The 27,654-nt window shown below is 45.3% G+C and overlaps 13 protein-coding genes across 13 annotated transcripts; 6 read left to right on the plus strand and 7 right to left on the minus strand.

Moving 5' to 3' along the window:
* Positions 1-225: 225 nt before the first annotated feature.
* On the minus strand, positions 226-1,318 carry VTP21DRAFT_6610 (uncharacterized protein; the record flags this gene model as incomplete). Its single annotated transcript, XM_069397260.1, has 4 exons — positions 226-783; positions 845-931; positions 1,017-1,109; positions 1,187-1,318. 4 exons carry the CDS (start codon positions 1,316-1,318, stop codon positions 226-228), a joined length of 870 nt encoding a protein of 289 aa, XP_069246760.1.
* A 441-nt stretch (positions 1,319-1,759) lies between these two features.
* On the minus strand, positions 1,760-3,852 carry VTP21DRAFT_6611 (uncharacterized protein; the record flags this gene model as incomplete). The annotated part of the gene is made up of 6 exons (XM_069397261.1): positions 1,760-1,866; positions 2,021-2,211; positions 2,840-2,918; positions 3,255-3,417; positions 3,495-3,629; positions 3,694-3,852. 6 exons carry the CDS (start codon positions 3,850-3,852, stop codon positions 1,760-1,762), a joined length of 834 nt encoding a protein of 277 aa, XP_069246761.1.
* Positions 3,853-4,332: 480 nt separating this feature from the next.
* Positions 4,333-5,198, minus strand: VTP21DRAFT_6612 (uncharacterized protein; the record flags this gene model as incomplete). The annotated part of the gene is made up of 2 exons (XM_069397262.1): positions 4,333-4,988; positions 5,075-5,198. 2 exons carry the CDS (start codon positions 5,196-5,198, stop codon positions 4,333-4,335), a joined length of 780 nt encoding a protein of 259 aa, XP_069246762.1.
* A 710-nt stretch (positions 5,199-5,908) lies between these two features.
* VTP21DRAFT_6613 (uncharacterized protein) lies at positions 5,909-7,142 on the minus strand (the record flags this gene model as incomplete). The annotated part of the gene is made up of 4 exons (XM_069397263.1): positions 5,909-6,155; positions 6,243-6,613; positions 6,707-6,750; positions 6,827-7,142. 4 exons carry the CDS (start codon positions 7,140-7,142, stop codon positions 5,909-5,911), a joined length of 978 nt encoding a protein of 325 aa, XP_069246763.1.
* A 1,501-nt stretch (positions 7,143-8,643) lies between these two features.
* On the plus strand, positions 8,644-9,111 carry VTP21DRAFT_6614 (uncharacterized protein; the record flags this gene model as incomplete). Its single annotated transcript, XM_069397264.1, has 1 exon — positions 8,644-9,111. One exon carries the CDS (start codon positions 8,644-8,646, stop codon positions 9,109-9,111), a length of 468 nt encoding a protein of 155 aa, XP_069246764.1.
* A 487-nt stretch (positions 9,112-9,598) lies between these two features.
* VTP21DRAFT_6615 (uncharacterized protein) lies at positions 9,599-13,909 on the plus strand (the record flags this gene model as incomplete). The annotated part of the gene is made up of 11 exons (XM_069397265.1): positions 9,599-9,619; positions 9,689-9,763; positions 9,827-10,570; positions 10,643-10,831; positions 10,907-11,113; positions 11,184-11,288; positions 11,356-11,421; positions 11,486-11,686; positions 11,759-12,340; positions 12,405-12,714; positions 12,798-13,909. 11 exons carry the CDS (start codon positions 9,599-9,601, stop codon positions 13,907-13,909), a joined length of 3,612 nt encoding a protein of 1,203 aa, XP_069246765.1.
* Positions 13,910-14,646: 737 nt separating this feature from the next.
* On the minus strand, positions 14,647-16,127 carry VTP21DRAFT_6616 (uncharacterized protein; the record flags this gene model as incomplete). The annotated part of the gene is made up of 2 exons (XM_069397266.1): positions 14,647-15,328; positions 15,421-16,127. 2 exons carry the CDS (start codon positions 16,125-16,127, stop codon positions 14,647-14,649), a joined length of 1,389 nt encoding a protein of 462 aa, XP_069246766.1.
* Positions 16,128-16,521: 394 nt separating this feature from the next.
* VTP21DRAFT_6617 (uncharacterized protein) lies at positions 16,522-16,803 on the minus strand (the record flags this gene model as incomplete). Its single annotated transcript, XM_069397267.1, has 1 exon — positions 16,522-16,803. One exon carries the CDS (start codon positions 16,801-16,803, stop codon positions 16,522-16,524), a length of 282 nt encoding a protein of 93 aa, XP_069246767.1.
* A 724-nt stretch (positions 16,804-17,527) lies between these two features.
* VTP21DRAFT_6618 (uncharacterized protein) lies at positions 17,528-18,422 on the plus strand (the record flags this gene model as incomplete). Its single annotated transcript, XM_069397268.1, has 5 exons — positions 17,528-17,588; positions 17,658-17,845; positions 17,911-17,932; positions 17,992-18,170; positions 18,249-18,422. 5 exons carry the CDS (start codon positions 17,528-17,530, stop codon positions 18,420-18,422), a joined length of 624 nt encoding a protein of 207 aa, XP_069246768.1.
* Positions 18,423-18,970: 548 nt separating this feature from the next.
* VTP21DRAFT_6619 (uncharacterized protein) lies at positions 18,971-20,240 on the plus strand (the record flags this gene model as incomplete). The annotated part of the gene is made up of 7 exons (XM_069397269.1): positions 18,971-19,074; positions 19,166-19,272; positions 19,336-19,415; positions 19,474-19,724; positions 19,816-19,886; positions 19,956-20,019; positions 20,087-20,240. 7 exons carry the CDS (start codon positions 18,971-18,973, stop codon positions 20,238-20,240), a joined length of 831 nt encoding a protein of 276 aa, XP_069246769.1.
* A 762-nt stretch (positions 20,241-21,002) lies between these two features.
* VTP21DRAFT_6620 (uncharacterized protein) lies at positions 21,003-22,899 on the plus strand (the record flags this gene model as incomplete). The annotated part of the gene is made up of 6 exons (XM_069397271.1): positions 21,003-21,185; positions 21,256-21,594; positions 21,661-21,867; positions 21,929-22,165; positions 22,234-22,635; positions 22,699-22,899. 6 exons carry the CDS (start codon positions 21,003-21,005, stop codon positions 22,897-22,899), a joined length of 1,569 nt encoding a protein of 522 aa, XP_069246770.1.
* Positions 22,900-23,424: 525 nt separating this feature from the next.
* On the minus strand, positions 23,425-25,308 carry VTP21DRAFT_6621 (uncharacterized protein; the record flags this gene model as incomplete). The annotated part of the gene is made up of 4 exons (XM_069397272.1): positions 23,425-23,991; positions 24,067-24,914; positions 25,014-25,084; positions 25,157-25,308. The coding sequence occupies 4 exons, from the start codon at positions 25,306-25,308 to the stop codon at positions 23,425-23,427; spliced, it is 1,638 nt and encodes a 545-aa protein (XP_069246771.1).
* A 390-nt stretch (positions 25,309-25,698) lies between these two features.
* On the plus strand, positions 25,699-27,255 carry VTP21DRAFT_6622 (uncharacterized protein; the record flags this gene model as incomplete). The annotated part of the gene is made up of 4 exons (XM_069397273.1): positions 25,699-25,845; positions 25,905-25,968; positions 26,045-27,057; positions 27,130-27,255. The coding sequence occupies 4 exons, from the start codon at positions 25,699-25,701 to the stop codon at positions 27,253-27,255; spliced, it is 1,350 nt and encodes a 449-aa protein (XP_069246772.1).
* Positions 27,256-27,654: the final 399 nt, after the last annotated feature.

The raw sequence follows: 27,654 nt of genomic DNA on the forward strand, positions 1-27,654 counted from the left end.
AAATTAACCGAAATTTACAGAGCGCTTGAATATGCAAAGTACATCCAGACTTTTTAACCAAATTCTCTCCTAAACAGTTAGATATAGACGCACCGGAAATAAACAGGCACATTAAGTATACGAAAGTGAAGAATTAGTCACAACTCGGTAGGAGTTAAATATCCCGTGATGATACGAAAAAATAAGAAGAAATAATAAAGTGCTATACAACCTCTTTTCGGTAGCTCACTGCCCCTCTTCAAGCGCAACTTGAAGGTCAAATCTCTCGTTCTCCAACCTGGCCATCTCCGCCATTAGGTTTTGAACGCGAGCCAAGTCCGCCAGCGCCGCTGCCAACTGCTCGTGCTTCCGCAAGTTTTTCCCCTCATACACCTGCTCTGCCTGACGGCCAGGTGGAGTGGGGTTCTCATGGCAGTCGACATAGACCCGGCCCCAACCGAGAACCCTCGCACCCACACCCTCGCATGGCTTGTCCAAATTCAAGCCCACCATGGCTAGTTGCTCCGTCTCTAGGAGACATCCCCCCCCATGCAGGTCCAGAGAATGCACGCTGCGTATATTACACCCAAGGAGATTAGCATCCATATTAGCTACCGGCCCTGCTTTCCTTATGCCTCCACACGCAAGCTCTTGGATCTTCAGCTCCAATTGCTGGATCTTTTCTTTGTGAAGCTTCGTTGGCTCGGCGTGAACTTGGATGGGTTTTTCGTGTGCCTGCAAGGACTCGCCTTGAGCTTTGCCTGCGAGGAGGCCCTCACCCTCCTCATCGCACTTCGCGGCCTCCTAGAGGAGAATAAAGTCAGACCGAGAAGTCTAGACAAGCAGTGAACCGATCTTCCTTCACCTCGGTGATTTGCGCTATCGCAGTTGCATCTAGACAGCAATGAGCAGCGTGCTCCTCCTTGTAGTCGCCTTCGCTGCTGCCGATCTCCTAAATCGGGGAGGGTATTACAAAGGGGTATAGAGTTCACCGCGGGCTAAATTCCCTCACGAAGATAGTTTATAACAAAGCTTACTTTCTCATCGGATTCTGCAGACGGTTTCACGCGTGTACTTCCTGTCAAAGACATCCCGACCATGGCACTCCGCAAAGCTGACATCTTCGAGCTCTAGGGTTAGCACCAAGTAAAAGAAATGGTAAAAGCTAAGTCTATAAGAGCATCGCGGCTGTAGCTGCTATCCATACCAGGAAGCTTTGAGCGCGTTTCCTTATATTAGGCCAATGGCACCACAGTTTCACGGCCGCGGTCGACTTGATCCAGGTGGTCAGTTGGACCGCGAGAGAAATCACGTTAAGCACTGAGATACAGTTACCCATTTTGTAGGATGGTTTACAAAGACGAAGGATATGCAGTTGAATGTTGGATTAATTCGAGGGTCGACCCAACGCAAAGAATTAGGGCGTTATAGTAGAGCGAAGTAAAAATAAAGTGAAGAGATTTTTGCTCGACGAGGAAAAGTGCAAACAGTCACTTTTTCAATAAGGAAATGAGTAAAAACAAATCAAATCGCTTGGTTTGTGATAGCAATCGTTGGATTCAACACAGCCAAGTGAGGCAGAGAGATTGCGCTTTTGACTGCAAAGAGAATGGAGGAAATGCAGAGGGAAAGAGGTGGTAAATAGAGAAGGGAAGAGAGTGGAAGGTGTAAGAAGAAAAAAAAAGGAGGAGTCAGTCTTTATACGTTTTTTTTCTTCGTGTTTTCTGATGGGTGTTAATACTACTCCTTTTGATAACGAGTTCCGTGAACTCACCAATGATCAATTGAAAATCCTAAAGGCAAGGCTCTCCCCAGCTTCTCCCATAGACTTCTCCAACTCCCGCATGATCAACAACACACGGAACTTGCCTATTTTGTACGGCGGTTCTATAATCGCGAACTCAAAAAAAATGAAACTGGGCCATGTTGTGGTAAGTGTTACGAACTTGTTTTGCGATTTTTTTTTCTATGAATTCTGATCTGGTTCAGAATAGATAAAGAACTCAGATTTCTCCACGCGAAAAGCTGCGTTTACATTCACTTGTGCTCTCCTTCGTGCAATCTGCCTTGTCATTCCAAACGGCGCGATCCCCTCTGCCCGTCATTTTGGTTAGATTCCAGCGTGGCATGAGTGTGGCAGATGGAGAAGAAGTGCATAGCATTTTGACAGAAGCATCTAGCTTGGTTCGAAGGACTCGAGGGAATCCAGAGGGGCATTCAGTGATCCGAATGCTACAAATTGATCCAAATTAAAATTAAGACCGTGTCGAGTAGGACTATTCACTTGTATATTTTCCTTTCTCCGACTCCAAACCTTCTGCATCCCTTTATTACTTTGAGGAACAGCACCCGGGTGAGAGCTAATTAAAACATGCTATGATAAAGAAGCTAGATCACATCCAAGTAACATGATCAAGGTGAGAATGAGACTTGGAAAACGGATGCTTGGGCCGCTGCTGTTTATTGTGCATGTGTGTGTGGGGAGGGGATGCCTTCTACAACGGTGATCATCACTTGGTCGATTATGCCTGACGTGCCGGAGCTAGTGGTTCTGATTCACTGATAGCTCTTTCACGTTATATATGAAATCAAGTCGTATTTCTTCCCATACTTTGCGCGTTGGCAAAGGAAATGGGAACCCGACAACTATGACCCCTTCGACATATCCATGGAACAGGGCAGATCAATACTGACTGGCCAGTAGCTGTTCGGAACAATTACGAAGACCGGCTTTTTAATAAGTGGAGCAGGGTATGACCATTGGGTTCTATTTTTAGAGAGAGCCTTGTTTCCTTGGATTGCTTTTTAGGTAGCACGGATGCCCAAAGACTACTGACCGATTTTCGCCGGTGGCTCAAACCGTTCCGTCGGAGCATATGCCTCCGACGCGAAAGGTTGTTCGTGCCTCAACTTGCGGCTGACCATGACAGATAGCCATTCTGTATTCATCCAGAAGGAGTGGCAGGGTAGATACAGGCAACCGATCCGCAGCCTCGAAAGTGCTCTCAAAAAGCATCCATTCAAGCTCAAACGGGCCGTTGTTTTTGCATTTTCACTTCATTTATTAACTGCTCAGCAAAGGAAAATAAAAAAGAGATGAATGAACAAACAAGATAACGTGACGTATATACTTAATAAATATCAGAAGTTGTATATACAGAAAATCACAACACATCTAGTCCTGACTCCTATCTCAATAAAAAACACACAAAAAAAGTAACGGTAAACTCACTTACACTGGTACAACCATCATCCCCGATACTGATTCCACAAACCTCCTCCACTAACCGCCCCCCCACCACCGCCACCGGCTCCAGTGACGGGCGTCACAGGCTCTACGGCCTGGGCCACCTCCCTCACCACCTCTTGGAGGGCCACGGGCGGAGGCACTTCAGGATAATGGGCGTATTCGTTCTGGACGACCTGCTGAATCAGATTCTAAAATACAGAGACCAGTATGCCAGCTTAGCCCAAAAGGAGCAAAGAGAAGATAGGAGAAGGGATTGGATACCCACCCGCTGGCGCTGCTGCAGCTCCCCCATCTCATTCTCGGAGTCCCCGCCAGTATCCATGACGTCGAGGCGGCGGCGCTGAATGGACTTGAATCTCTCCTCTTTAAACAGGACATCGATGCAGTGCTTGCGGAATTTCTGTCCAGAAGCATCCCATAATTAGAATACCCAAGCGTCATGCCACTATGTCAGTATGCCTTACCTCCTTCCACACCTCCGGATTAAATCTCGTAACGGCAGCATGGTGATGGGGATGGTGGTTGTGGGCCTGTGAAGGCATCGAGCGACGGCGTGTACGGGGAAAATGGGATGGAACACAGCTGTCCTCGGAAGGACGTCGTGTTGTGGTCGGCTCTTGCATTTCCGTGGTTACCCTGTCTCTCAAAAGTGTGATGTGGTGAGAGCACGGGCGCGTGAGAAACCCTTTTAGATCACTGTGACTGCGCCTTTCAATCGCATTTTGACAAGTCTGAATGCTTTCCTCCTAGTCAATAGGGGATTTTATTTATTCGAAGTGACGCAGGGGAAATGAATGGGGGGGGCCCAATATGGCCAGTATGGACTATATACATAGACACTCATACATATAAAATCAGTTTCTGACTTGGATATGTCATATGGATAATCATTATATGGAAGTGAAAGGGGGGGTAAGGCTGTAGAATATTAGGTGTATATAAGTATGTATATATAGAGAGGGAAGGGTTGATATGTACTAAATAGTTGAGGAAAAAACATGGGATTCACATCGAGGCGAGGCGACTAGGTCGCATTGGGCTTAGACGAAATTGGACAAGTTGAGGAAGGGGGGGGGGATTCCAACGGACGACACTTTGAACTTTTACAAAAATAGTAATTCAAACCCCCTATGCTTTTTAAACTTCTTTTTCTTCTGCGGCGACGTCGGTGGCGGCGGCGGTGGTGGCGGCGGCGACCGTTGTGGTTGTTGCATCTTCTTTTCAATATCCGACTCCTTTTCACGTGCGTTCCTCGGGGTCAGGGTAAGACGCAGGGTTTGCACGCGGGTTTCAGGTCGGGAGCCGGGAAATCCCTCTTGAATAGCCTCCTCGATGTTGCAGGCCTTGAGCTTCGCACCCACCTGTGGGTGCATGAAGTAAATGGCGCGTTTCTCGCTCGCAACGTAATCAACGGGATCCTCTTCGGGACGAGGGGTATGGGCGAGCGAGTGCCGTCGGGAAGGGGTCACTGAGAAGTAATCGGCTGCTTCCGGGCGCGGAACCGGCGAGGTGTGTCGTCGGGAGTCGAGGTGCATCTTCTTGAACTTCTGCTGGAAAGAGAGGGGGGCAGCGGGGGAGTGTTTGGGGGGAGGAGTGGGAGGCAAAAGTGGAGGTGTCGGCTGCGAGTTGAAGGTATAGAACGCGCACAGCTCGTCCACGAATTTCGACATCTCCACCTGGTCATTACTCTGGTACAGCTCCATGTTCCCGTGCAATGGCAAGGTCAATGAGGGTGGGGGTACTGAATTAGATAGAGAGGCTGGATTAAAGAAAGAGGGAATTGGGGTGTTTTGTCAACGATAAAAGTGAAAAAAATGGTTCTCCGTGCTGAGAAAGAAAATTAACTGGCGACCTTGCAATATAAATTGCATTTTGTCTCCAGATGACGGGTCCCTACGTCATAGCCTGTCTCGTATTTATTTTCATCTCCGGATGAAAAATTGCATGACGCCCACGCTTGCTCGCCCATTTTGGAGGAAAAGATAAATGCTCGGGAATCCAGCGACGATCCCAAATCCCCCTTGTAAGCTGCAAAACAACTTCAGAAAAGAGACACGCAGATCCATCCGCTCCTGAATTCCTTTGCATCACCTGTGGAAGGTCCCTTCTCTTTTTCCCTTCCACGCCCTTCTCAATCCAGTTTGCCATGGAAAAAAAATAAAAAGCTTTATTCAGCTCGAAAATGGCTCAAAATACTAAGCAATAGACCCATCTCTTGATCAGCGATGGCCACCCATGTATGGTTCATGAATGCAATATCGATCTTCCGTGGATCGTGGCAGAAGAAAATAGAAGGGCATCGAAGAGAACAGAAGCGCAATGAATAAATAATGCCACTGTTTTTATTTTCTGGTTTCTTCGAAAAACAAACCAGCTCTTGATATCCCTTTTCCATATCCAGAAATTGATCCCGAACCAATTCTATTAGAGAAAATGATAAAATTGAAATGAACAGAAACAATAAAAAAACTTGATCATTGATATGATTAGATAGACTAATAAATAAAAGAAAATCTGCAAACGAAATGTTATAGGAAAACAAAATAAATCGAAAAAGAATCACCAGTAAATATCGAACTGCAGCAAATTGAGAATAAGAAAGAGAAAGGTAGCGATGGTGGTGGTGTTAGTGGTGGTGGTGTTAATTGACTCGTATACACACAATAATGCATTAAATGTTTAATGTTCTACAAGGTCTGAGGAATTCGAGGTAGACGCATTGTCCTCCTCTGAGTATCCATTATATTCGTCGCTAGAGATACTTGCTCGCCTAGCTACGTCCGGCCATAAACACACCCCCATTTCTGCAGCAATGGTGGATGCCTCGATATCCTCGTCTTTAAGCCGCCCGTGGTATTCCTCTCGTATCTCTTGGATGGCGGGGTGTTGTCTAAGGATGTATTCTCTTAAGTCACCATTCAAGTGCCTATCGCGAGAAGAAAAAGAATTCGCAGAGTCAGCCATCTTCTCTCCCCAGCTTGCTTTGGAGATGATATGTATTTTTAGTACGCACCTCAACACCACCACTATCCCATCACTACTAGCCGATAAGGCTGCCTCGACATCAACCTCACCATTCCTCGGAGACAAAAATACAAATCGTAAAACCGCAATGGAGTTCTCTGATTTGGCGGCCTCGATATTCGTGTTGACTTCTTCTTGGAAATCAGGGTGAACGTACGAGAGAAAGGAAGTCCCCACACACTCTTTTGGGTTAAGCCCAAAAAGAAACTCGATAGTGCCCGTGGAAAAGAGAATAGTGTGTGAACGCGTAAATCGATTGAGGATCATGCAGCATCGCGGCTCCGGATGTAAGCTAGAGATTTCCCATTTGAATTTTTGGCTCATGATTTCGAGCATGTGGCTACGGCGTTCTCTTTGTTGCTAAAATGATGATGGAGGGAAGAACTGAATAAGTACTATTGCTAAGGAGGGGACGGGATTCAATTGGGATTGCTATTGAGCTGGATATTATACCTCCAGAAGTTCTGCATTAGGATCCAGTTCTTGGCTTCCACTCCCTAATAATATAATCAGAGGTTTTTTGGGTTCAGCATGGGTCTCACGAGTTTGCACGTAGAGTTCTACATTGCATACCAAGGCTCTGCTTTACACTGTTACAGCTGACTATCACGTCGTAGCATACTGTGAAAATCGCCTCAATTATTACATATTTACCACTCTTGGTCATGAATTTAGGGAACATGATCACGGCCACTTTGTCATTTCTCACACCGGTTGAATGCATATTCCGTACAATCTCCTGCGTGTCCGGATGTACGTATAGATAAGGTGAAGTGCCAAGTATCTCTTCGGCTGTGTAGCCGAGAACATCAACGACACTCGGGGAGGCATAGAGAAAACAAGCGTCTGGGGATAGATCATGAAAGCTTATGAACTGGGGTCTTAGCATTGTGACAGGCACAGGCTGACTAGCTTGACTGTTTATAGGATAGGCGGATAGAAGAGAATGACCCTGCGAGAGTCTCAAGTAGTGTAATTGGTAATAATTATGGTATATATATAGTATGTTGGGAAGAGGGAGCCGCGGGTGAAACTAGGGAGGCTTTTAGGAGAAACAGCTCGCAGCAGAGCATTACGCAGAGGATGTGGGACAGTGGTGCAAATTAAAAACGAGTACTCGGCCAAAGGGGGCCAGTTCAAAATGGCCCTTAAAAAAATCAATAAATCCTGGCAATTCGTTTAGAATCCCGGGCTCTCATAATTTTATAATTGCATGCATACAGCTCGCTCCAAGGGAAGCATAGCTTGCAAGGTAAATCCACCGCGAACAGACCTGACGCCGTTCCCCTTTCCAATCATTCAGCTCAAACTTCTGGTGTGATATTGTTGGGTAGATGTTGCCCTTTTCTTTCTCATACTCGATAAGGAGTCGGGGGCATTCTGGTGCCGAAATACTGCCGAAACGGTCCTGAACCTGACTTGAAAGCGGATTATCTAATATAGGACTATAGGCCGTTGTAATGGCATATAATGTCCTGTGTTTTATGCCCCTAGGCACTCCTGGATATGGCAATATCACCTCTTCGCCGGAAAGTCTGGAAAAGCCTTTTGGGATACTCAACCTGGGGTGTCAAGGGTGATTGAAAAAACACCTCTTTCTCCCTACTCGCCAAGGCTTGCATTATATTATTTAGAAACACTAGCTTGGAGTTTCCTTCCAAAGCACTCGCTGGAGTTGTCGCATACTCCACTAGGCCCTTGCCCTGGAGGCCTGAGTAGTTTTTCCAGGCTAGAAACGAAAGGTGTCGAATGCTTTGAAAAAATTGCAATTTTTCAAATCCATGCTGGTTCTCTTTCCAATCGAGAAACTTGTGCATATCTTCCCAAGCCAGCTTTTCATTACCTGTTTCTAACTGCTGGTCACCACATCGAACTCCAAAAGATTCGACGTAATGGATCAGAAGAACAGAGGCAAAACGCCTTTCTCATGCTTTGCATGCTTAGTTTTCTCCCGTTACAGAAATGACGCATTTTGGAAGGAGACTCCGGTTTGGTTTGCTCACTTCAGTTGCCGTGGAACCTCAAAAGGATTGGTTTGTCTCATTGTCAATTTTGTATATATTTTCTCGTCCCCCTCTGCACCCACTGAAAGTTTTCCATGATGAAATGCAATACAATTCTCTTTTGGCACTAGACACGTGTATTGGGGAGCTAAAGCATAGGGAAACCTATCGAAAATTTTTTGGATGCAAATGGTGGGAATCGAATTTGAATGAAGATTCGAGAAAGGCACGCGGATAGCCTAACCCGAAATGGAAAGAATTCATTTGCATAAAGATCCCGAAATTTCGAGCAACTTCTCATAAGAAAGAATATATAAGCAACCTCTCCCCTTCCTCACCACCCATCATCTCAAGAAGAATCTCACACAAAGCAATATCCTACCAACAATGTCCGCTCTTATCCACCATCCATTTGAATCTGACTTCCGCAACTTCGAGCGCGCCGTCAACCGCCTGATGGACGACTTCTGGCGGGACTCGGTGGCCACCTCGCAAGACACTGCTAACAACACAGGGTCAAAGGCAATTCGCCGCTGGGCCCCTCGTATGGACGTGCATGAAACGGATAACGAAGTGATTGTGAGCATGGAGCTGCCTGGCGTGCCAAAAGATAAGGTGAACATCGATGTGCGCGAGCAGGTCCTGACGGTGAGCGGTGAACATTGCGAGGATAAGGCATACGAAAAAGCAAACAAGCACGTCACCGAACGCCGCTATGGCAGCTTCTCCCGCAGCATCGGGCTGCCTCCGAATCTGAAGTTGGACAAAGCCTCGGCTAAGTTTGAGAACGGGGTCCTAACCGTTAATATCGAGAAGGGCGAGGTTCCTGGGACCCGCCGCATCACCATTTCGTAAAAGCAACAGCGTCTGTACCATATTTTAACGGCGATGTCTCATGCACATAGTTTTTGTTCGCCTTGATACCTTGATATCATCTTGACCTGTAGGATTTTGATTGTAGCCTATCTTGCCGCTCATTTATTTTCAATAAATGATGTTATATAAATCTTGGTCCGTGTGCAAATTGTTGGAACAAATACAATAATAATGTAAATAAAAAACAGCCGGGCATTCCCCTCCCCTTTTTTTACAAAGTAAAGGGTCAAACATCAGCGGCTATTGTGTAGGGATACCCTTACCTTTAGCTTCCCGGAATCAGGATTTTATTTTAAGTAGGACAAATTCAGAAGTCACATATTTGTCTGTTGCATTCCGTCCATACACTCTAAACCTAAACTAAGTTTTCGGGCAAGGAGCGCGCAGTTAATCATCATTCAATTCAAAACACGCTAAATTTTCATTCTCTTTTGTATATGAACAAAGTTATACGTTGGACTTGACTATGTCGAGTCAGCGTGTAAAGGTATGTATCCGCTTGGAATAAGGGTGACTATTGCGATGCTAATTGAAAGACTTGATTGTTCATCCATAGTCGTACCTTCCCGCCATTGAAACTGGCCCCAACCTTCTTTCTGAGCTCTTTGGATATGATGATACCACTGAAACGGTAATGTTATCTTGCCCTTTTTATACATCTTGTACTCATTCAATTGTGCTTTTATCACTTCAGACATCAACCAATGTCATTCCACCCGCATCGCTTCCTCCGTCTCAACCGCCCCCGCCGCCCCCACCACGTCCCTCTCAGCCACCTCACCCAGTCCCATTTTCTCAAATTCGACTCGATAAAGAATTACCCAAACTTCCACAAGGAATACCCAACGGAGAGCCTAATTCTAATCATGCTTCGTTGGCACTGATCAATCTTGGTTCCTCGGAGCCTCCTTCGAATCAGAACTCATTTCCCACCTCCCAAACCATCCAAAAGTCACCCGAGCAAAATGCGACTCTTGCGAGAAACGGGAATTCTGCAGATTTACCGTCTACCCTAAACACAGATCTGTTGCCATCAACAAGTCCATCTCCTAGTCATGATGTTTCAAGCCCAAAGAGTGCCTATTCCATACGTTCGAAAGACGCCCTTCCACCTCTTCCGGAACCATGTATGCCGCTTGCGTCACACTCTACTACTGTTTCTACTGCTACCAATGAGCCAGATAGTCGGGTGGACTCTACAAAGACGTCTATTTCGATCTCGGCCATGGCAAAACAAGAAGATAGGCGGCTTGAGCGAAGTGATAGCCTACCAAATTCGAATATATTCTCCCATGAGAGTAAGGTGAAGCAGCAGCATATGAAGTCCTTCACCAGCCCCCAGCCGTCTTCGACTATCGATTCTGTGCAATTTAAAGACAAGGAGTCAGAGCCTTCAGAAGACCCAGAATTCGATGCGATACTTTCAGCGATGGATGATGTAACCTCGATTCTTATTTATTTCTTTTTAATTACAAAAATTTGCTGAAATTTTAAATTCTATTCTTTCTAGATTCTAAAAAATATTCCCTCCGGGCCTCCTTCGCAGCCTCAAGCAGCTGCTTCTTCAACGGCCGTTAGCACAGCTATGCCGAAAGTCGAGGCCGAGTCTATACCATTGATTTCTTCGGAAAATGATAAATCTTCTGCTTCTACAGAGCTTGCAGGGGTTTCAAAGGACCTGCCACCAATCCTTGAGAAGGTATAAACCTCAAGAGATTCAAACCATATAATTATTGGTCGGAACCTTAATGGGTGTCTGAATTTATGATTCTAGCATATCAAACCAAATGGAGCGACAGGTGCAAGTGGAGACGATCAAATAGTTTCACTGCCCTCTTCAGTGTACGGGCCGGGGGGAACAGCGGCTGCTGTAGAAGTAAACCGTTCCTCATCAATGCGCTTGTTCTTATCCGAGCTGAAGCTCAGCAAGTTTTTAGAGGGTGAGAGACTATTCCTTAATGACTTGGAATTCCTCTCAGAGGTAGTTTGCTGGATGAACACTATGTTGGGTTGCATGGATTAAATACTAAATATAAAGGTATGCATATTAGGTATCCAACGTTTGTCTCTCAATGTCGGAAAAGATTCCGGCTGAGCTGATGCCGCTGCTTGATCAGGCTTTAATTCTCTGGAAGCTCAACAGGGAATTTTATCAGGTAGAGTTGGCCGCTTTATTTTGTTGTAAAAGCTCATTGTTGTTAACTATCGGGCTCGTATCCACAGCAATTGCTCAATATAAAGCTTAGCCCGAAATATCTGGAGATACTAGGCAGCATCATGGATAATTGGGTAAGTGAATCGTTAACAAGAATTTTTCGTGTTCAAAAATTTGGTATTTACTTACCCTTAACAGGTAAATACAATGGAGGAGCCATACTCGATCTATTTTGAGAGACATGCAGAGGGCATACAGAGTCTTCCTGCGATTTTGAGAATCGATGAGCTTTCTGAGGCATTGAAGCCTTCTTTGGGAACACAGATTCAAGAGCTTGCATTCCGCGGCTTACTTGATCGACCCTTGGGACGAGTAAAGCATTACAAGGATTTCCATATGGTACGTGCTTTTTAGGATAAGCACTGCGATATACAAGATAGTTAACATCTGGATTTCTTTATTTCGATGTAGAAACTAAGCGGTTTCCTAAAAGAGAGATCGAAGTCAACGAAGCCCAAAGGATTGGCACAAGGCGAAGAGGATCAGTCAGAACAAGTGACCCCTAGGCAGCCGCAGACTACGGAAATCGCAGAATTCACAAAATTGGAGGAAGACACCTCTCATCAAGCTCAGCCGTCTACAACGGAGCAAAGCCCAGTCTCTACTCCAGTACACAATGCAACCTCGACCAGCCAGGGAAATGATGATGCCGGTTCGGCCAGGGATAAGGTTTCCCCATCGAGCATTATATCATCCACTACGTCTTCTACGATTGATACGAGGGGCTCTGTAAGAAGTTCAAAGAGTTCAACGACCAGCAGCTTCAGGAGTTCTGAATCAGGATCTTTTCTGACCTCGGCTATTGGCACAGAGGCGAGTCCCAACCTTCGTTTACACCAAAATTCCGCCAAAGATATGCATCAACCACTACTGGGCATTTCCGAGGATATTCCAGAAATAAACGGGGATTCGGAGAGCAGCAATTTGATTACACAGTTTGAGAATCAGATCAGTAGTGATGACGTGCGAGACCTGTTCACGATGAAGCCGAGAGTGCGTATAAATGGGTCACGATGGGCAGTGTACTCATGACTAACCAAACGTCTGTTTTCTATAGGTGTGCAAACTTCAACTGAACCCACCTCAGTCAGCACCACGCTATTTTGTGAAACGAGAGGATATGTCCATTACAGTGTGGGGCCACCCTGTTCGAGCGTCTACCTCTGGCTCTGATGTTGGTGGAGAAGGGAAAGACAAGTTGGGAATAATGGCGGAGCCAGAGACGGCTCATGTTGTGTTGCTCAATAATCTCCTTATTTTTTGCCGACATGTGACGGCCGCGGAACAAAGTGAAACCGGAAAGAGGTATCGGCTGATGTATCCTCCTCTCGCGTTCCGCCATCTGAAGTTCTCACAGGGGGAGGATGGTGAGTTTCTCTATCGACATACCCGTTCGCTTTAGCTGCTGTCTCTGGTGCATTTTCTCTAACGAGTTATACCCCAACTTTAGAATGTGACATTTGCGTGACGGTGATGAATACAGTCCGCATTGTGATGCGGGCCAATTCCCACACCTCTCGTGAAGCTTGGTTGCACGAGGCGGGGCAGCTTGGTCTTGTCTCTGACGCGAAGAACGGGCACTCTCCATTTTTACAGCGATCCGAGAGTCAGCGCTGGACCGACTTACAGCAGCTCAAAGAGCGTACTATTTCAATGGCATCCATATCCAGTATGGGTAGTGTTGTGGAGGTTCTTATACGGACCGGAGAATGCGACGTATATCGAAGAAAGCAAGGCGTGTGGCAGGAGCAGATGCGTGGCTGCAGGGCCGAGATTCGAGCAACGACCACGGGGCGCACTCTGCTTGTGGTTCTCCCGCCTGCTCCACCACAGCAAGCCGCACCTGCCATGACCTTGTTGGCTGCTCCATCTCCACCCGAGGAGGAGCGCCCGATCCTTAGGATATGGATACTGAGCGGCACAAAGCTGGTGCGCTCACGAACTCCTGGAGAAGAAGCGGTGCTCCTTTTCTGGGAAGTGGGTGGACGTGGTGATGCACGGCTTCTTCGATTTGATCGGGATGAAGTGGATCCCTCTATGGCAGAGAAAGAAGTCAGTGAATTATTGAAGGTTTTCGCCGGGGTGAAAGCTGAACTACCGCAGCTGCAAGGAGGGGAGACGGGAGGATTTGTTTCGCGCTCGACGAGCTTGTCAAGGGATGGAATCGAAGACGAGCCCAAAGAAGAGGGCAGGCCAGTTGTTCCAGTCCCGTCCATTGCTATAGAAGATGAAGCACCTCTCCTCAAGAGTCGATGCAAGCTCTACATCCAAGGGCGGGACTCCATGTGGATTAGTCTTGGGCTAGGAGATCTACACATCTTCCCACCACCCTCCTCTATCCCTACTGCGGACGGCAATAGATTATGGGTTCAGATAACCAAGGATGGCGCCTTGACCACTCTTATCAACACCATTATCTTGCCCGGCTGGGTGGAACGCTTAGGGCCGAAGCGCGTAAGCGTCATGGTGCAAAACGAGAATATGACATCAACCGTATTCATGATGCAGTTGAAGGACGATCGGACCGGCAACGAGGTGTTTACAAAGCTGAAAATGAATTGAAGGAATAGGGGGATTTTATTCATTTATTTATTATTTAAAGAAAATTATATTGTGTATATTTTTGTTTTATTTAGACTTATATTTTTCTTTCATACCTCTTTCTCCCCTTCGCTCCTATTCTCTTTCTCTCCCCTCTCTTTCTTCGTATTGCTTATACATTGATCTTAGAGTGGACGAGCTGTTTCCTCACATGGGAAGGTTTTTGCAGTAGAGATTTGTTGGGAGTGAGAGGGCGAAAAATCTGCTTCAGATTGGTTAAAAAATACACGCTGCTCTCACCTTTGAACCTTGAATTAGATGATAGATTGGAAAGGTTGATACCCCCTCCATCCTCTAATCCGCGACAATCGAAGAAGTCCTTATAAAGAGCAAACTCCCCATTAGAAAAAAAGTACTACCAAGTTCTAGAAGGAGGATCAACTCGAGTTTGGCCAAATCTAGGAGGATAAATAATTCATGTCCCAATTGTTCAACTAAGAAATATAATAAAAGAAAAATGTCTACAATCTTTTGGTCTAGTTTACGCAGAAAAGGGCAATTAGAAAAAAAAAAGTGGGGAAAGAAAGAGAAAAAGAAAATAATGAACCATACTCAAAAAACACAGGATATGCAGTGTATAAGGCAAAATATTCAAGGAAAGGAGGAAAGTATTATAAAATAGGGCTAGACATTTAAAAAATAGGAAATATTTATATATATAAAAAAAGGCTCTATTTTGCATGGTCAGCTAGGCTTGCCTAGAAGCAGTTCCACAGCTGGCTATTGGTTAGAATGGACAATTCGCAGGTGAAGTCGCCCTTTGCCTGGAGGTTCTTCTCTTTGAGCTCGGCAGCTCGGACCGCCTCCAGCTTTTTCAGGGTATCCCAGATCTCAGCGTCCCCATAGACCAGGTATCCGACCTCAAGTACCTTGTAGAGATCGTCGACGGGAAAGCCCTTGATGTTGCGAACAGGCCAGCCGGCTCCGCCCGACACAGCATAAGGGAGCATGAATCGCATTGCCTGTCGAATGCTCTGGCCCTCGGGCCCGATGTGATTCCACACGTCCACCCCCACATGCTGCGCCTGTTGCGCCAGGAGGATCAATCCCTGCAGGTTGAAGATCGAGTAAAACCATGAGGTAGGGCGAGCAAGCTCTCCAGGCTGCTCCCCATTCGCGCGGATTTCATTGTCGATGCGAAGCACCTTGGACTCCTCAGCGACCTTTTTTGCCTCGTCAAACCGTCCAAGAAAGCGCAGCAGAGCAATGTGCTGTACGTCATAGTAGGTACCATGGTTGTTATGGGAGGCGTATTCTAACTTGCCTTGGGGCGAATTGCGGAACCACTCGAGGTATTTTGTGAACCATTCAATGAGGCCGTTATGGAGGTTCTGAGTATAGTGTGATGAGGTGCGAAGATACTGGACACCGTCAAACATGCTGAAGAAAGCAAGATTAAAACCATGAGCTTGTAAGCTTGAGCAAGCACAGACTTCCAATGAAACATTGACTGTTTGTTTTCGATCACTCACCGATATACCTGCATCATATCGAGCACACCGGTTCTTCGGCCGAGTTTCGTTCCCTTTCTAAAACTGGCATAGTTCAGATTGGGATTCATATAGGTCTCTTCTGCCAAGAACCATTCATTCAGTCGCTCGGTCGCTTTCTTTGCGTACTCCTCGTTCCTCGTCCAGAAATATGCCATGCCAAGGGTTTGTACTTCACGCATCATTTGGCGCAACAGTCGGAAATCCTTCACCTCCTCGACCTCGGGATTAATGTGGCCATCTCTTCCGATGTAGGGCAAACCTCCGGGCTTGGATTCGTCAGGCCAGAAGTATTTGGCCAAAGAGAGATAATCGTGACGATCTCCCGAAGGAGCCAGTTGTGGTTTTATAGTCACTGAGTATACTGAGGTGTTTCGCAGAGCTATGTCGGCTGAGTTGACGATCTGACTAACGGCCAGTTTGCGCTGGGTAAACATGCCCTGGAGGGTTGAGAGCTCAACACTGAGTTGAGGGGCGCTGGAGCGGCTTTCAGAAGCATCTAATTTGCATGGGGGGCAGGCATAGGAGACGTCTTCCAGTGGTTGACGGAAGTCTTCGGTGGGTGGGTTGACTGGATACTCCTTTTCAAAGGGATTGAACGAAATGGAGCGATAGTTATGCCATATGGTCAAGAAGATAATGAAAAAGAGTAAGATGAGGATTAAATCACGTATTCTTGATGGCCTCATATTAAGTAGTGGGATATTCCGGACGAGAGTGCGAGAATTGAGAGTCCAAGACGAAAAGGAGGACAAGAACGGTAAGCTGGAAAAAAAAAAATAACTGTAAACTGGCATGTATAAAAATATTACCGAATCGAATTCGACACAAGCTAAGGCGGATTGTGCGACGTCAAAAATAATTGACGATAAGATCGTATATTTTTTAAATACAAGAATAGAGAAAAATGTGAGAAAAATGTGATCAAAGGGGGGAAGAAAAAGGGGGAGAGAAAATGAACATAACACACTCAACACAACATTTGGCCAGCAACAACAAACAAAAAATTATAACACAATGGTAAGGTAATAGTATTAATCATGGTGTAATATAGAAGGCATAAATAAACAATCCTCTTTATCGTCATTTCTTTTTATACAGGACGCTGATCATTCGCTTGATTCTGGTCGCCTTCCGCCTTTTCTCCTGCTGTTGGAGTAGATCGGAAAACACCGGAAAGGGATCTACGCCATGCCCCCCCGGACCCAACCGCACCCCGCTGCTCCCACCATTGGCCTTTGCCTCCATCGCATTGTCTAGAACCTTCTGAAGCTCTTCCTCCAGATCTTGCAATCGTGATGAGAGTGGGTCATTGTTATTGGGATCCTCTCCCGTTGTTACGGGCTCAAGGCATTTCGAAGACATATTTTAATTTTAATATCTCTCTAAGCAGCTTGGGGAAAAAAGCTTCAGCATTTTCCAGGATTCATGTCACCTCAGTACAACGCTAAGCTAATCACTGCTTACCTGTGCAGAGCACCGATGTTACTACGGCTAGTAAATCCTTAGATTAAAACTATTTTTAACAAACAAAGAGCGATAGCTAATAAAAGGGAATGGATGGGATTTCCACACAATGTGGACGAGTAGAGATTATGATAAGGAGCTCTAGATGAAAGAATTTGGACAAAATCTCATCTCCCCAAACGCGTTTCATTTTTTTTTTTCATCTCCATTATCAAGCCACCACTCAATTTCAGCAGAGAAATTGCAATTTGTATTTTTCTGCTATCGCGCTTACTTTACAATCTACTTTAAATCCATCTATTAAGTGGCCCGTAGTTAATACAACAAGAATACTCACCGCTCTCTTCCAATTTCTAATACTTCTTCTTACTATATATTTCCATTAGCTCGGTCCCACGTAAATCTGTTTGCACACTTAGAATTGATTCATTAACTTCTCATTGCCACATCGCTTGCACTGCTCAACTATCATTCGATCGGGTGATTCGACTGGTGCTCGCTTACTTTTTCTGGGAGATACACACCTTTATTGAGCTTTTTCTTTCTCCGGCTTCTTTTTTTCGTAATTGCGCTCACGCACTAGAACGCAACAGCCTTCAGTTTATCCATCTTTAGTCTTGTCATGATTTGTCAGGCTGAGGAAAATAACAGTATCGCTTTGATGGCCTCTAAAGATTTTGACCGTAGGCGTTTTCACTTTTTGAATAGTTTCATGAGTAAAGACCTTATTTCTTGCTTTTTTTCCTATGTAGAATCACAAACGTATACCAAGGACTCTTTCCTTAAGCTTGCCGATGATACAACCAAATCTAGCAACGCAGATACCTCTACACTGCACGATCCCATGGCAGTCAAGCAGCAACGCAATGAACCAGCCGCTTTGAGGCGAAGTATCGCGTTCTCTGAGGAGGAGAATACTCGGCAATCGTCTGCAGGATCGGTATGTTACTCCATTCTATTTTATGGAAATCCATTCTCATATATTCTCAATATTTTACTTTCTAGGACAATGCCATAAAAGAAGAAGGTACCTTGGTTGATTCCGATCACGTATATGCTCAATCTTATATTTGTTCCTCTTAATAGAAAATGGGATTTGTATTCGTGATTTTGCCTTCCACACTTCTGATCCGCGACACTGGGGCGAACCCGCAATTGAGGAAGAGGAGGAGACTGAACCGACCCGCGTGTCTCTGGTTTCTGAAGACTCGTTTTGTGGACAATACGCCCGTGCATTATATGATTTCGAGGCGGAGTTCCCTCAAGTTAGTGCCTCTTGTCCCTCGTTCTCCCTCCCCCTTAGTCATTCAAATTAACACGATTATTTTGTGTTCTTGTTTCAGGAGCTAGGCTTTTGTGCAGGCGATATCCTCTTCATCCAGTATCGTCAGGGTGAAGGATGGTTTGTTGCTGACCACTGCGATTCCGGTGAAACTGGTCTGGTACCGGAAAATTATGTAGATTTACTGGGCGAAGACTATGAATATAACGATGGAGGAACAGAGCAGGAGAAATAGTAGAGGATGCAATTCTTTGTTTATTGCCTTTAGTGTTTTAATCTGGACTTTTTTTTTCCTTCGGATACTTTGCTGTTAGTGTGTATGTGTTGTATAATGTGGAATAGGGTTTTTTCTTGCAAATTGCCTTTTCCTCTTTTATTCTACTTTTTAATAACTCTTTTTTTTCTTTTTACGGCTTTCTTACTTTTGCTTTAATTTCCCTTCTTAAGGTATATGTTCGCTCTTTTTCTTTGATGAAGAAGCTTTATCTAAGGTCTCTAATATTAGGACTTTTGTGCCATGATGAAAAACACTCATATCCTGAGGAGATGGTCCCTTTGCTAGCTCCCTAGAGCCAGCTTAAACCCCCATCCAAGGTGCACTAGTGACTAAGTGGGATTTGAAGAAATCCGGCCGAAATTTCATAAGCGAATTAAATTCACCTCGGATTCATGTGAAAGTCTGACCGATTGGCTATTTCATGTGCGTCGGCTATATAACTGACTACGAAATCACATTTTTAATTACTTTTTGCTTTATTTTATGTTACCATAAAGCTCTTCTCCATGGCCTATGACAATCTTGAAGCTGTCTCCGCATCATTTGCTTCGGAGGGTGTCTTGCATGTCCAGTTGAACCGCCCCAAGAAGCTCAACGCATTTAATAAGCAGTACGTCATCCCCTAACTATTCGCATCTTTCCCTACCCAATTCTAACAGAGTCGCTATTTGTTTCGCATTTGCCAATATTGTTCGGTGTAGACTCCGCGAAGAATTGCACACTGTCTTCAAACGCGTTAAATTCGATCCAGAGGTACGTGCTGTGGTTTTATCCGGAAATGGAAAATTGTTTACCGCGGGACTCGATCGTAAGCATTCATAATTTATTTGCCTCTCTCCTGATTCTTTGAACTTCAGTCCCCTCTTGTTAGTCACCACGGCAGGTGATTTGTTCGAAGACGCGGATGATCCTGCGCGTCAAGGACACAAAATTCGCATTAATACGCTTGAAGTAAGAAGCTTAATTTCGCCAATATTTCACTAATGTTACTTATACTCACTTGTATCAGCCCTTCCAAGATGAAATCTCTTCCGTTGAACGCTGTGAACGTCCCGTCATTGCCGTAGTTCATAATGGGTGTCTAGGCGCCGGGGTGGATTTAATCACCGCTTGCGATATTCGCTACTGTACTCAGGATGCGTATTTTTCCGTTAAAGAAGTCGATATAGGCATGGCTGCCGATGTGGGGACTTTGCAGCGGTTACCCAAGATAGTAGGGAACGATAGTTTGGTACGAGAGATGTGCTATACCGGAAGAAAGTGAGTACGGGTTGCTACGTACTGGGCAGACGACTTTTTTAATAAGGAACTTCAAGGTTAACCCATGCTTGCTACCGTTTGCATTTCCCAGCGTGTATGCCGAAGAAGCGCTTAAGTTTGGTCTTGTGAGCAAAGTTTTGCCAACGCGAGAGGACGCACTAGGTAAGCACGATTTATTCCACGTTCATGCATGCTAATCATGATGATAATGCACTTTGATAACAACTTCAGCCGAAGCCTTAAAGACCGCGAAACTTATTGCCGAGAAGTCCCCCGTTGCAGTGCTTGGAACAAAGTCAGTAGTTTTTTTTACGTGTCCCTATAATTCGGCTGTCTATAACCTAGTCATATTATTACCATAGAGTGGCGCTTATTCATGCCCGTGATCACTCTGTCCCAGACTCGCTGGCTTTTATGGCTACATGGAATCAAGGGATGTTGAATACAAACGATCTCGGGCTCGCTGCGCAAGCCTCGTTAACGAAACAGAAAGCTCCCAAATTTGCAAAACTCTAGGGTTTGCCTTGACACTGGCTGTATTTCTTGGTAGTACATCTTTTATTTTAATAACTCTTGTGGGTTAGTCTATCACGCAATCATGTATTGAATTATGTATTTCGGTAAAAAAATATAACATCTTTGCCCTTATTTTTACAATGATAAAACCTTGCTTATCACCCCGTAAAAGTCTTCAGTGGAGGCCAACTCACGGCGAGCCAATTATGTATAAAGGAAGATGCATCTGAATATACGTGGAGTGTGACAAGCTTTCTAGTGGGAATTCTAAGCGACGACTGCAGTCAGTCTTTATCCTCTTTTATAACAATATTGATATCTCTAAGACACCACTTCGATATTGCGAAACTTGTTAATAAAATGATTTCTTGCACTTGTTTGGATTTTGAAGCTGTAAAAACTATTGGATACCAGAGGCATGGCTCAAGTAGGCTATCGTTTTGGCTCTACCATGGCCGAGAGCCCTTATCACGGTGATGTCCTCGTCATTTTGGTTAATGTGAAGCTTAACTGCAGCCTCCGTAGACTTTCAGTTGATTGGTGGTTGCAATAACATCAAAAGAGAGTTTCTCGGGGTTGGGCGCAGTAGCTGAGTCGAAAAATCGGGATAGAACTCCACCTTCAGATCCAAGATCGGCTTAGCCGCCAGCCGGCTCTGGGCAAGCCACATGATATAATCGAGGGAAATAGACGTGCGAAAATGGTATAAATATGAACGTGTTCATTTCGGCTTGTCGTAGTAACTGCCGTTCATTCTTCAAAATGACTAGCGCAAACCAAGCTCAAGCTGCTTCCACTTTTGCAACCGCTTCGCTGCGGGAGAAATATAATGAGCTGGCCGAGGTTTTGAAAGAGATTTCGTATCTCAATGGGGCTGCGGGAGTGCTAGAATGGGACCAGAATGTTATGATGCCTCCGGGAGCTTCAGCCGTCAGAGCAAAGCAGGTATCTATATTGTGCACTTTTTTTGATGCTCGCTATGTTGCTTTGCTAATATGCTGTGTGAGGAAAACAGATGTCGGCCTTATCCGGCTTGATACACGAAAAGTCGACATCAAAAACCCTAGGCAGCATTTTGAATGAACTGAACACTCGCATTCCAAAGGAAAAACATGACTTTAATGAATATGAATTGGCAAATATCCGGATTGCAGAGCACGACTATAGCAAGGTGACTCGGGTTCCTAGCGAATTGGTGAAAGCCAAAGCTGAGTTACAGGGGAAAGGATATGATGTATGGGTGAATGCTCGAGAGAAGAGCGACTGGAAAATTTTCGAACCCATCATGGAGGAATGGGTTCGCATCTGCAAAGAGTACGCAAAATGCATTAATCCAGATATATCTCCATACGACGTAGGCTGAGCAATATTTGCTTTTTCTGGAAAACTATCTCACACATATATGGTCGCTCCACCGTAGGTTCACTTGGACGATTATGAGCGAGGGCTGACCTCCGAGAGGCTAGATGAGCTCTTCTCCGATTTGAAACGTGATCTTATCCCCCTTATTCATCGTATTAAATCGAGCGAGAATCAACCGGATGCGTCATTCTTGAAGGGAACATTCAGTGTAGAAAAACAGGCGGCTTTCAGTCATGCCATCGCTAAGCAGCTCGGATTTAATACGGTAAAGTGCTTTTTCTGCTGCCCTTATCCTGCCACTGGCATTGAATTCATGTAATCTTTAGGACGTTGGCAGGCTGGATGTGTCTGTCCATCCCTTCACGCAAAGTTCTCATCCGACCGACGTCCGTATGACGACTAGATATATTGAAACCAAGCCTATGGAGGGTATCACCGGAACCATCCATGAAACCGGACATTCTCTCTACGAACAGGGCAGAAATATCGAATATGCTGATTTGCCTGTATCGCAGGCACTATCTTTTGGTATCCATGAGAGCCAGTCCTTACTATGGGAGCGGGTATATATGCAAATTAAGGTGAATCTACAGTTTCCATCACTAACAGCAGGTTCCCAATGTGTTTGTAGATGGTGGGACTTAGCCGGCCATTCTGGCAATACTTCCTGCCCAAGCTGCAAAGTCAATTCCCAGACAACATCACTGACTCAATCACTACCGAACAGTTTTACAGGGCCATTAACATTTCCGAGCCCGGCTTTATTCGCGTTGGTTCTGATGAAGTAACCTATCCAATGCATATTATCCTACGCTACGAAATTGAGCGTGATCTTCTCAATTCGAAGATGGAGGTGAAAGACGTGCCCAAGGTCTGGAACGCGAAAATGAAGGAGTACTTGGGACTCGATGTGCCGAATAATAAGGTTGGAGTCCTCCAAGACATGCACTGGGCAGCCAGCCTCTGGGGCTATTTCCCAACCTATGTGCTTGGCTCCATTTATGCTGTGCAATTTTGGCAAACGATCAAGCAGGTAAGGAGTAATTCTCTATGCATATCAAAGATAAAATGGTCTAATTAAAGATGGTCTCCACAGGCCTTGCCAACCCTAGATCAGGACATCGCACAAGGCAATTTCGCCCCTCTTCGACTCTGGTTGAACGAGAACATCCACCGAGTCGGCTCGGTTTATCGAAGTGGCGATGAGCTTGTCAAGCATGTCACTGGCTCCCCACTGGATGCTCGAATTTTTACCCGATATGTCACAGAGAAATACACTGATATTTATAAATTGTAACCAAGTCGAAGTATAGATCCGATTTGTTGAAGAAATAAATGTTAACAAAATGATACGAGAAGCTGACCCATGCAATTTCGAAATTTTTCCTCTATCTCAATGAAGGCAAGTTCCGAAGTAGAAATGAGAGCCGAGGGGACTAGCAATTCTTGAGGCTATCGGAAACAGGTAGTTATGTGTATTCAATCAACATCGGAAATGAGAGCACTCAAAAGAAAGAGCTGCTGGGATTCAACTGCTCCGGTTTATTGCATAAATTTCATTTTTCAACAAGGTTGTTTGTTGGTATATATCTTTTCTCTCATGGGAGGCAATCTACATTTGTGCTACTTAACCAGGTTTACTCTATTGCCCAACCGAAGCTATGAGCAGTCCATTCTGGTAGATCTGAAGAACTCTCATATGATTAGCTTTATTGAATTCCCATATAATCCTCAAAACAAATATTCAATACTCAAGTGTTACTGGAGCACAACACCTCCAGTACACAGCCTTACTGCAGTCTTAGGGCGACCGAACAAATACTCACAAGGAAGGATTAGACACGAAAACCCCGTGGAAATTATGGGGCGCGATTTTTCCTTCAGGCATTTCAGCCCTTGCTATTTCTTTAAGCGAGCGGGCATCCAACACCAGAAGAAAACCGGTCGCACGGTGTCCATCCAGCACAACACTAAGTAACACGCCATCGTCTTCCTCAGTTGCATTTGGAGAGGGTACAAATACGGGCTCCGAAGGAGTACACCTCTCCTCCTCCCAGTATGAAAGCCCACTGCCGTCCTTTCTTTTGATCGCGTCAAGGTCTACTTTAATGATGCGATCGTACAATAGAGTATCATGCAATCCAGAACGGCTGACACCGTAGACGTAGCGGTAGCTTTTTTGCCAGCGCTTAGGATGGATGCCTGGGAGTTCAAAGTTGGCCTCCGGGACCTCGAAATCGATCTCCGCCCTGGAAAGGTCGTTTGGCTTGTTCGAGGTTGGGCGGCCTGCACGTTTCAAGCGATATCGACGGAAGATCGCTTGTTGTGGTACTTTGCCAGAAGGGTTGCGCAAGTTTTCTATGTAATAGTCGCCGATGACCGTGTGATCCTAGTTGGATAATGGGAGGATTTTAAGCGATTAAGGGAGGCTTCTCTTCCAAAGTTTGAAGAGCCAAAGAGGTACCTTGTAACAAGCGATATCAAGCACAATATCCTCCCCTTCATCGAAGGCATTTATCGTATGGAATGCATAGTACGGGTCCGTTTCAAATGTGGAAACATGCTTGCCAAGCTTGCGATCCACCACGTAGAAGATCGCCTTCTTGCTGGGATCGAAAGGCTGGAACGAATCCCAAGCGTTACCATTCCACAACACGCTTACGCCCCAAGCTGCAAAATCGCACTGCCATTGCGTCATGATCACATACCGCTTGGTCAAGGAAAAGCTGTGCATATAGGTCGCTCGCGGGGAGGAGATTTCGGCCAGAATATCAAGGTCTGGCAGCCGATTTGTCCCCGCACGCGCTGGTCTAATCCGCACGAATTTGTAGACCGCGGTGGGCCCGAAGGTCAAAAGAATGGTGAAGTACTCGCCGGTGTCCGGATCTATCTGCGGGTGTGCGGGTGCCAGATTGGCGCTGGTTAGCGAGTCATCTATATCGCCGTAGGTGAATAGACGGATCGGCTCCAGCGTGACGGGGTCCAGTTCCTGCAAAACATTGCCATCGGTAGTGGTAATCAAATTTCGTAGCGGTTTCTCCGCAGCCAGTTTACTGTCGGCGAAACCTGGGAAGTTTGGAGTAGGGATCACAGCTACGTTTACATCGGTAGCACTAGTGCTAGGTTCAACCCCAAGTGTTAACGTTTTAAACGTGGTGAAAAACTTGTTGAAGATGGTCTTGCAGGGATCACGCTGACAGAAAGTCACTCCGGTGATAGCCTCGGCTTTTTTGTATCTTTGAGCGAGGCCGTTAGAGGTGTTGCGCGAGCGGTAAGCTACTTGACCGCCCTTTTGGATTTCGTATCTGTGCACTTAAGTGTACCAAACAAAATAAACACTTAAGTTGACTTCATTCAGACCAAAGGCTAATTCGCATTCGAATTCTTTGAATGGAGCATGAGCGTAAATACCTTGAGCCAAGCCGTCGAACCAATGCTGGATATGGATGTCCTTTCCACTATCGGTGGTAAGGTCGTAGTTACTATTGCAAATGGGTTTCAAATAGGATAAACCGTGTGCCCCTTCAAAAAAAACAAAGCAAGAAATTCCCTACCCAGGGCCAGAGCGGTATAGAACGCCTTCCAACCAGTTTGGTATAGCCCCTTTCACTGTCAGCGGCACTGGGTCTAGCACCTCTGGGACGTTGTAGTAGCCTTTTGTATAAGGCCAGGTAGTAGAATCGGGTGGAGAAGATATCTTAGACATGGAGTTTGGTAAAGCAAGAAATCAGGATGAAGAGCACTTATTGTGTGTGGGAAGAAGCCCGGGGAACAGGATGGCTTCATGCAACTAGAATGCACAGCAAAGCTGGCGTGAGGGTTCTAAAGTTGTGAGCTTACCCAGGCGGAGAGAGATGCTTACTTCTGTTTGGTTAGTTGGGATGGATTTATAAGGAAGCCTAATGAAAAATATCCTTTTCTGTTAATATTAATCAAAACAACTAAAGCGAATTTAAAAGATTCACAAGACATTAAACATGGGACGGGAACGAGAAGGCTGAAAAAAGTTTATCACACGCTATATATATGCAGTTATGCACAGTATATAGATATATATACCGCAAACGGCGCTTCAAAAAAACCCATTGTTAGCATAATGTCTACCCTTGATTTGCTTCCTCATTCAAAGCATGTCGACTGGTCTGACCGAGAGACCGCCCATCGACTACATCTTGCTGCCGCCTCCCTGTTTTTCGACGTTGGCGTGTTGCTTTATCATTTCACAACCCCATATCACCCCAAGGTAAATATTGAAATCGGTCTCTTTTTTTTTATCTCTCTTATCTCAATATTCCTCTGTAGTTTTACGTGAAACCGGCCAGGCGAATTGCATTACGCGTGCACATTGTCAGCGGTTGCCTTGAAAGTAAGTGGGATACTTATAGTAGCCTTTGCGAACGCCACTGCATTGAATACTGACAAGCACTAACCTCATACTGTAGTTCTATCCTGTGTTGCTGCGTTTTATGCTAAGGACCCGACGCCTTATGCCTATGCCGCCGCCATATGCGCTGCCATCGGCCATGTCCCGTCTACCTTCTATAAAGTCCCGACCGTTCTGGGTATTAAAGCATTCTTAGTCCCCTCTCTCTTCATGGTGTCGGCCCTGCACGGGTATTTTGCCCTTAAGCTGGCGCTCAACCCCACCTCCTTCTACTATCTGATGTCCACTTTCTTAACGGTTCATATTTACGCCTGGTCACGCGTGTTCTTTGCCTTGTACTATCGATTCAAACTCTTCGAAAGTCATCGTTTTTCTGCCTCCATGCTGACGAGCGGCATGCTTATGATCCCCGCTGTGCTTGGCTATCGCGGAAATTTGATCCTTTTAGGAGGCGTGCTCCTTTCTGATATTCTCATCAAGACGATCAAGAAGAATCCACATTTCTGGAAAGAGTGGACGACGGAAAACCCGCGTGAGCTTGCCGCGTCACCGGAGCGGAAAGTAGTGCTGGACGCTCTGGTCACAGCGGCCGAAGTGAGCACAGATATTTCCACCCTGGCATCACATGATCCAGTCAAACGGTACGCGACCATTGTGGGCACCGTAATGTCAGCCAATAAACGAAAGTCGACTCCTAGTGAAAAGGCTAAAAGTGTGTTTCGAGCAATCGATATCAACAATGACGGCAGATTATCTATCGAGGAATTCAAACATTTTCTCCGAGCCTGCGGTATTTCCGAAGTGGATATTGATAAAAAGCTGATGATCGAAGAGGTGTTCGGCGATAAAGAATCGATCGATTTCGATGAGTTTGCGACCTGGTTCACACGACACTGGGTCCATCAAAGCTCAATCACGATTCCCCACCTGCCGAAAACTTCAAGAGGGGAGGCGAAAATGGTGTTTGATGCTCTCGATTGCGATGGCAGCGGATATCTTGATATCGAAGAGCTTCAGTATTTACTGCAGACGTGGGGTCTCCCGGAGAAAGAGGCCCACGCCTATCTAAAGGTAACCATGAAATAACTTGACGTGGTGTGTTGAATAGTGTATTTGACAGTGTTGATTTTTGTTTTCCGCCAGAGTGTTGACAAAAATAACGATGGGCAAATCTGTTTTGATGAATTTTATCGGAATATGAAAACGATTTGGAAGTTTGGTGCGCAGTCTTTTATTGACGAGGGGAAAGTGGTTGTTGAAGCGAAGTAGCAGCCCCTCCTAAATCTATCGAGCTATGTAAGAACTTCTATGCTTATTTTGAGCCCTACTTTTTAGTTTCTTCAGTCCGTGTTGAAATGTTTTTAATAAAAACTCTCTGGTCAATTGTTTTCACTATTCTATTTGCAACTAAGTCATGTTCACATAGGATATCCATTGTGAGTATCTCTCTTTACAAGCTAGCCCAACGCATGCAATGCTATGTACAATCTTGCCCATGAGATCATACCAACCTACGTGCATATATATCAAGCTTTTCGGAAAAAAAGCCTTAAATATTACAAGAGATTTTGAAGAAATACAGTCAGGATTGGTTGTTTTTTACTAAATGCAAGCCTCTATTATCCAAAATACAATAAGCTCCAATGCAAACCCGGATTTTATTTACAT

This window comes from Calcarisporiella thermophila (assembly GCF_041956535.1).
Source record: "Calcarisporiella thermophila strain CBS 279.70 unplaced genomic scaffold VTP21scaffold_28, whole genome shotgun sequence".
Classification (NCBI taxonomy): Eukaryota; Fungi; Calcarisporiellomycota; class Calcarisporiellomycetes; order Calcarisporiellales; family Calcarisporiellaceae; genus Calcarisporiella; species Calcarisporiella thermophila.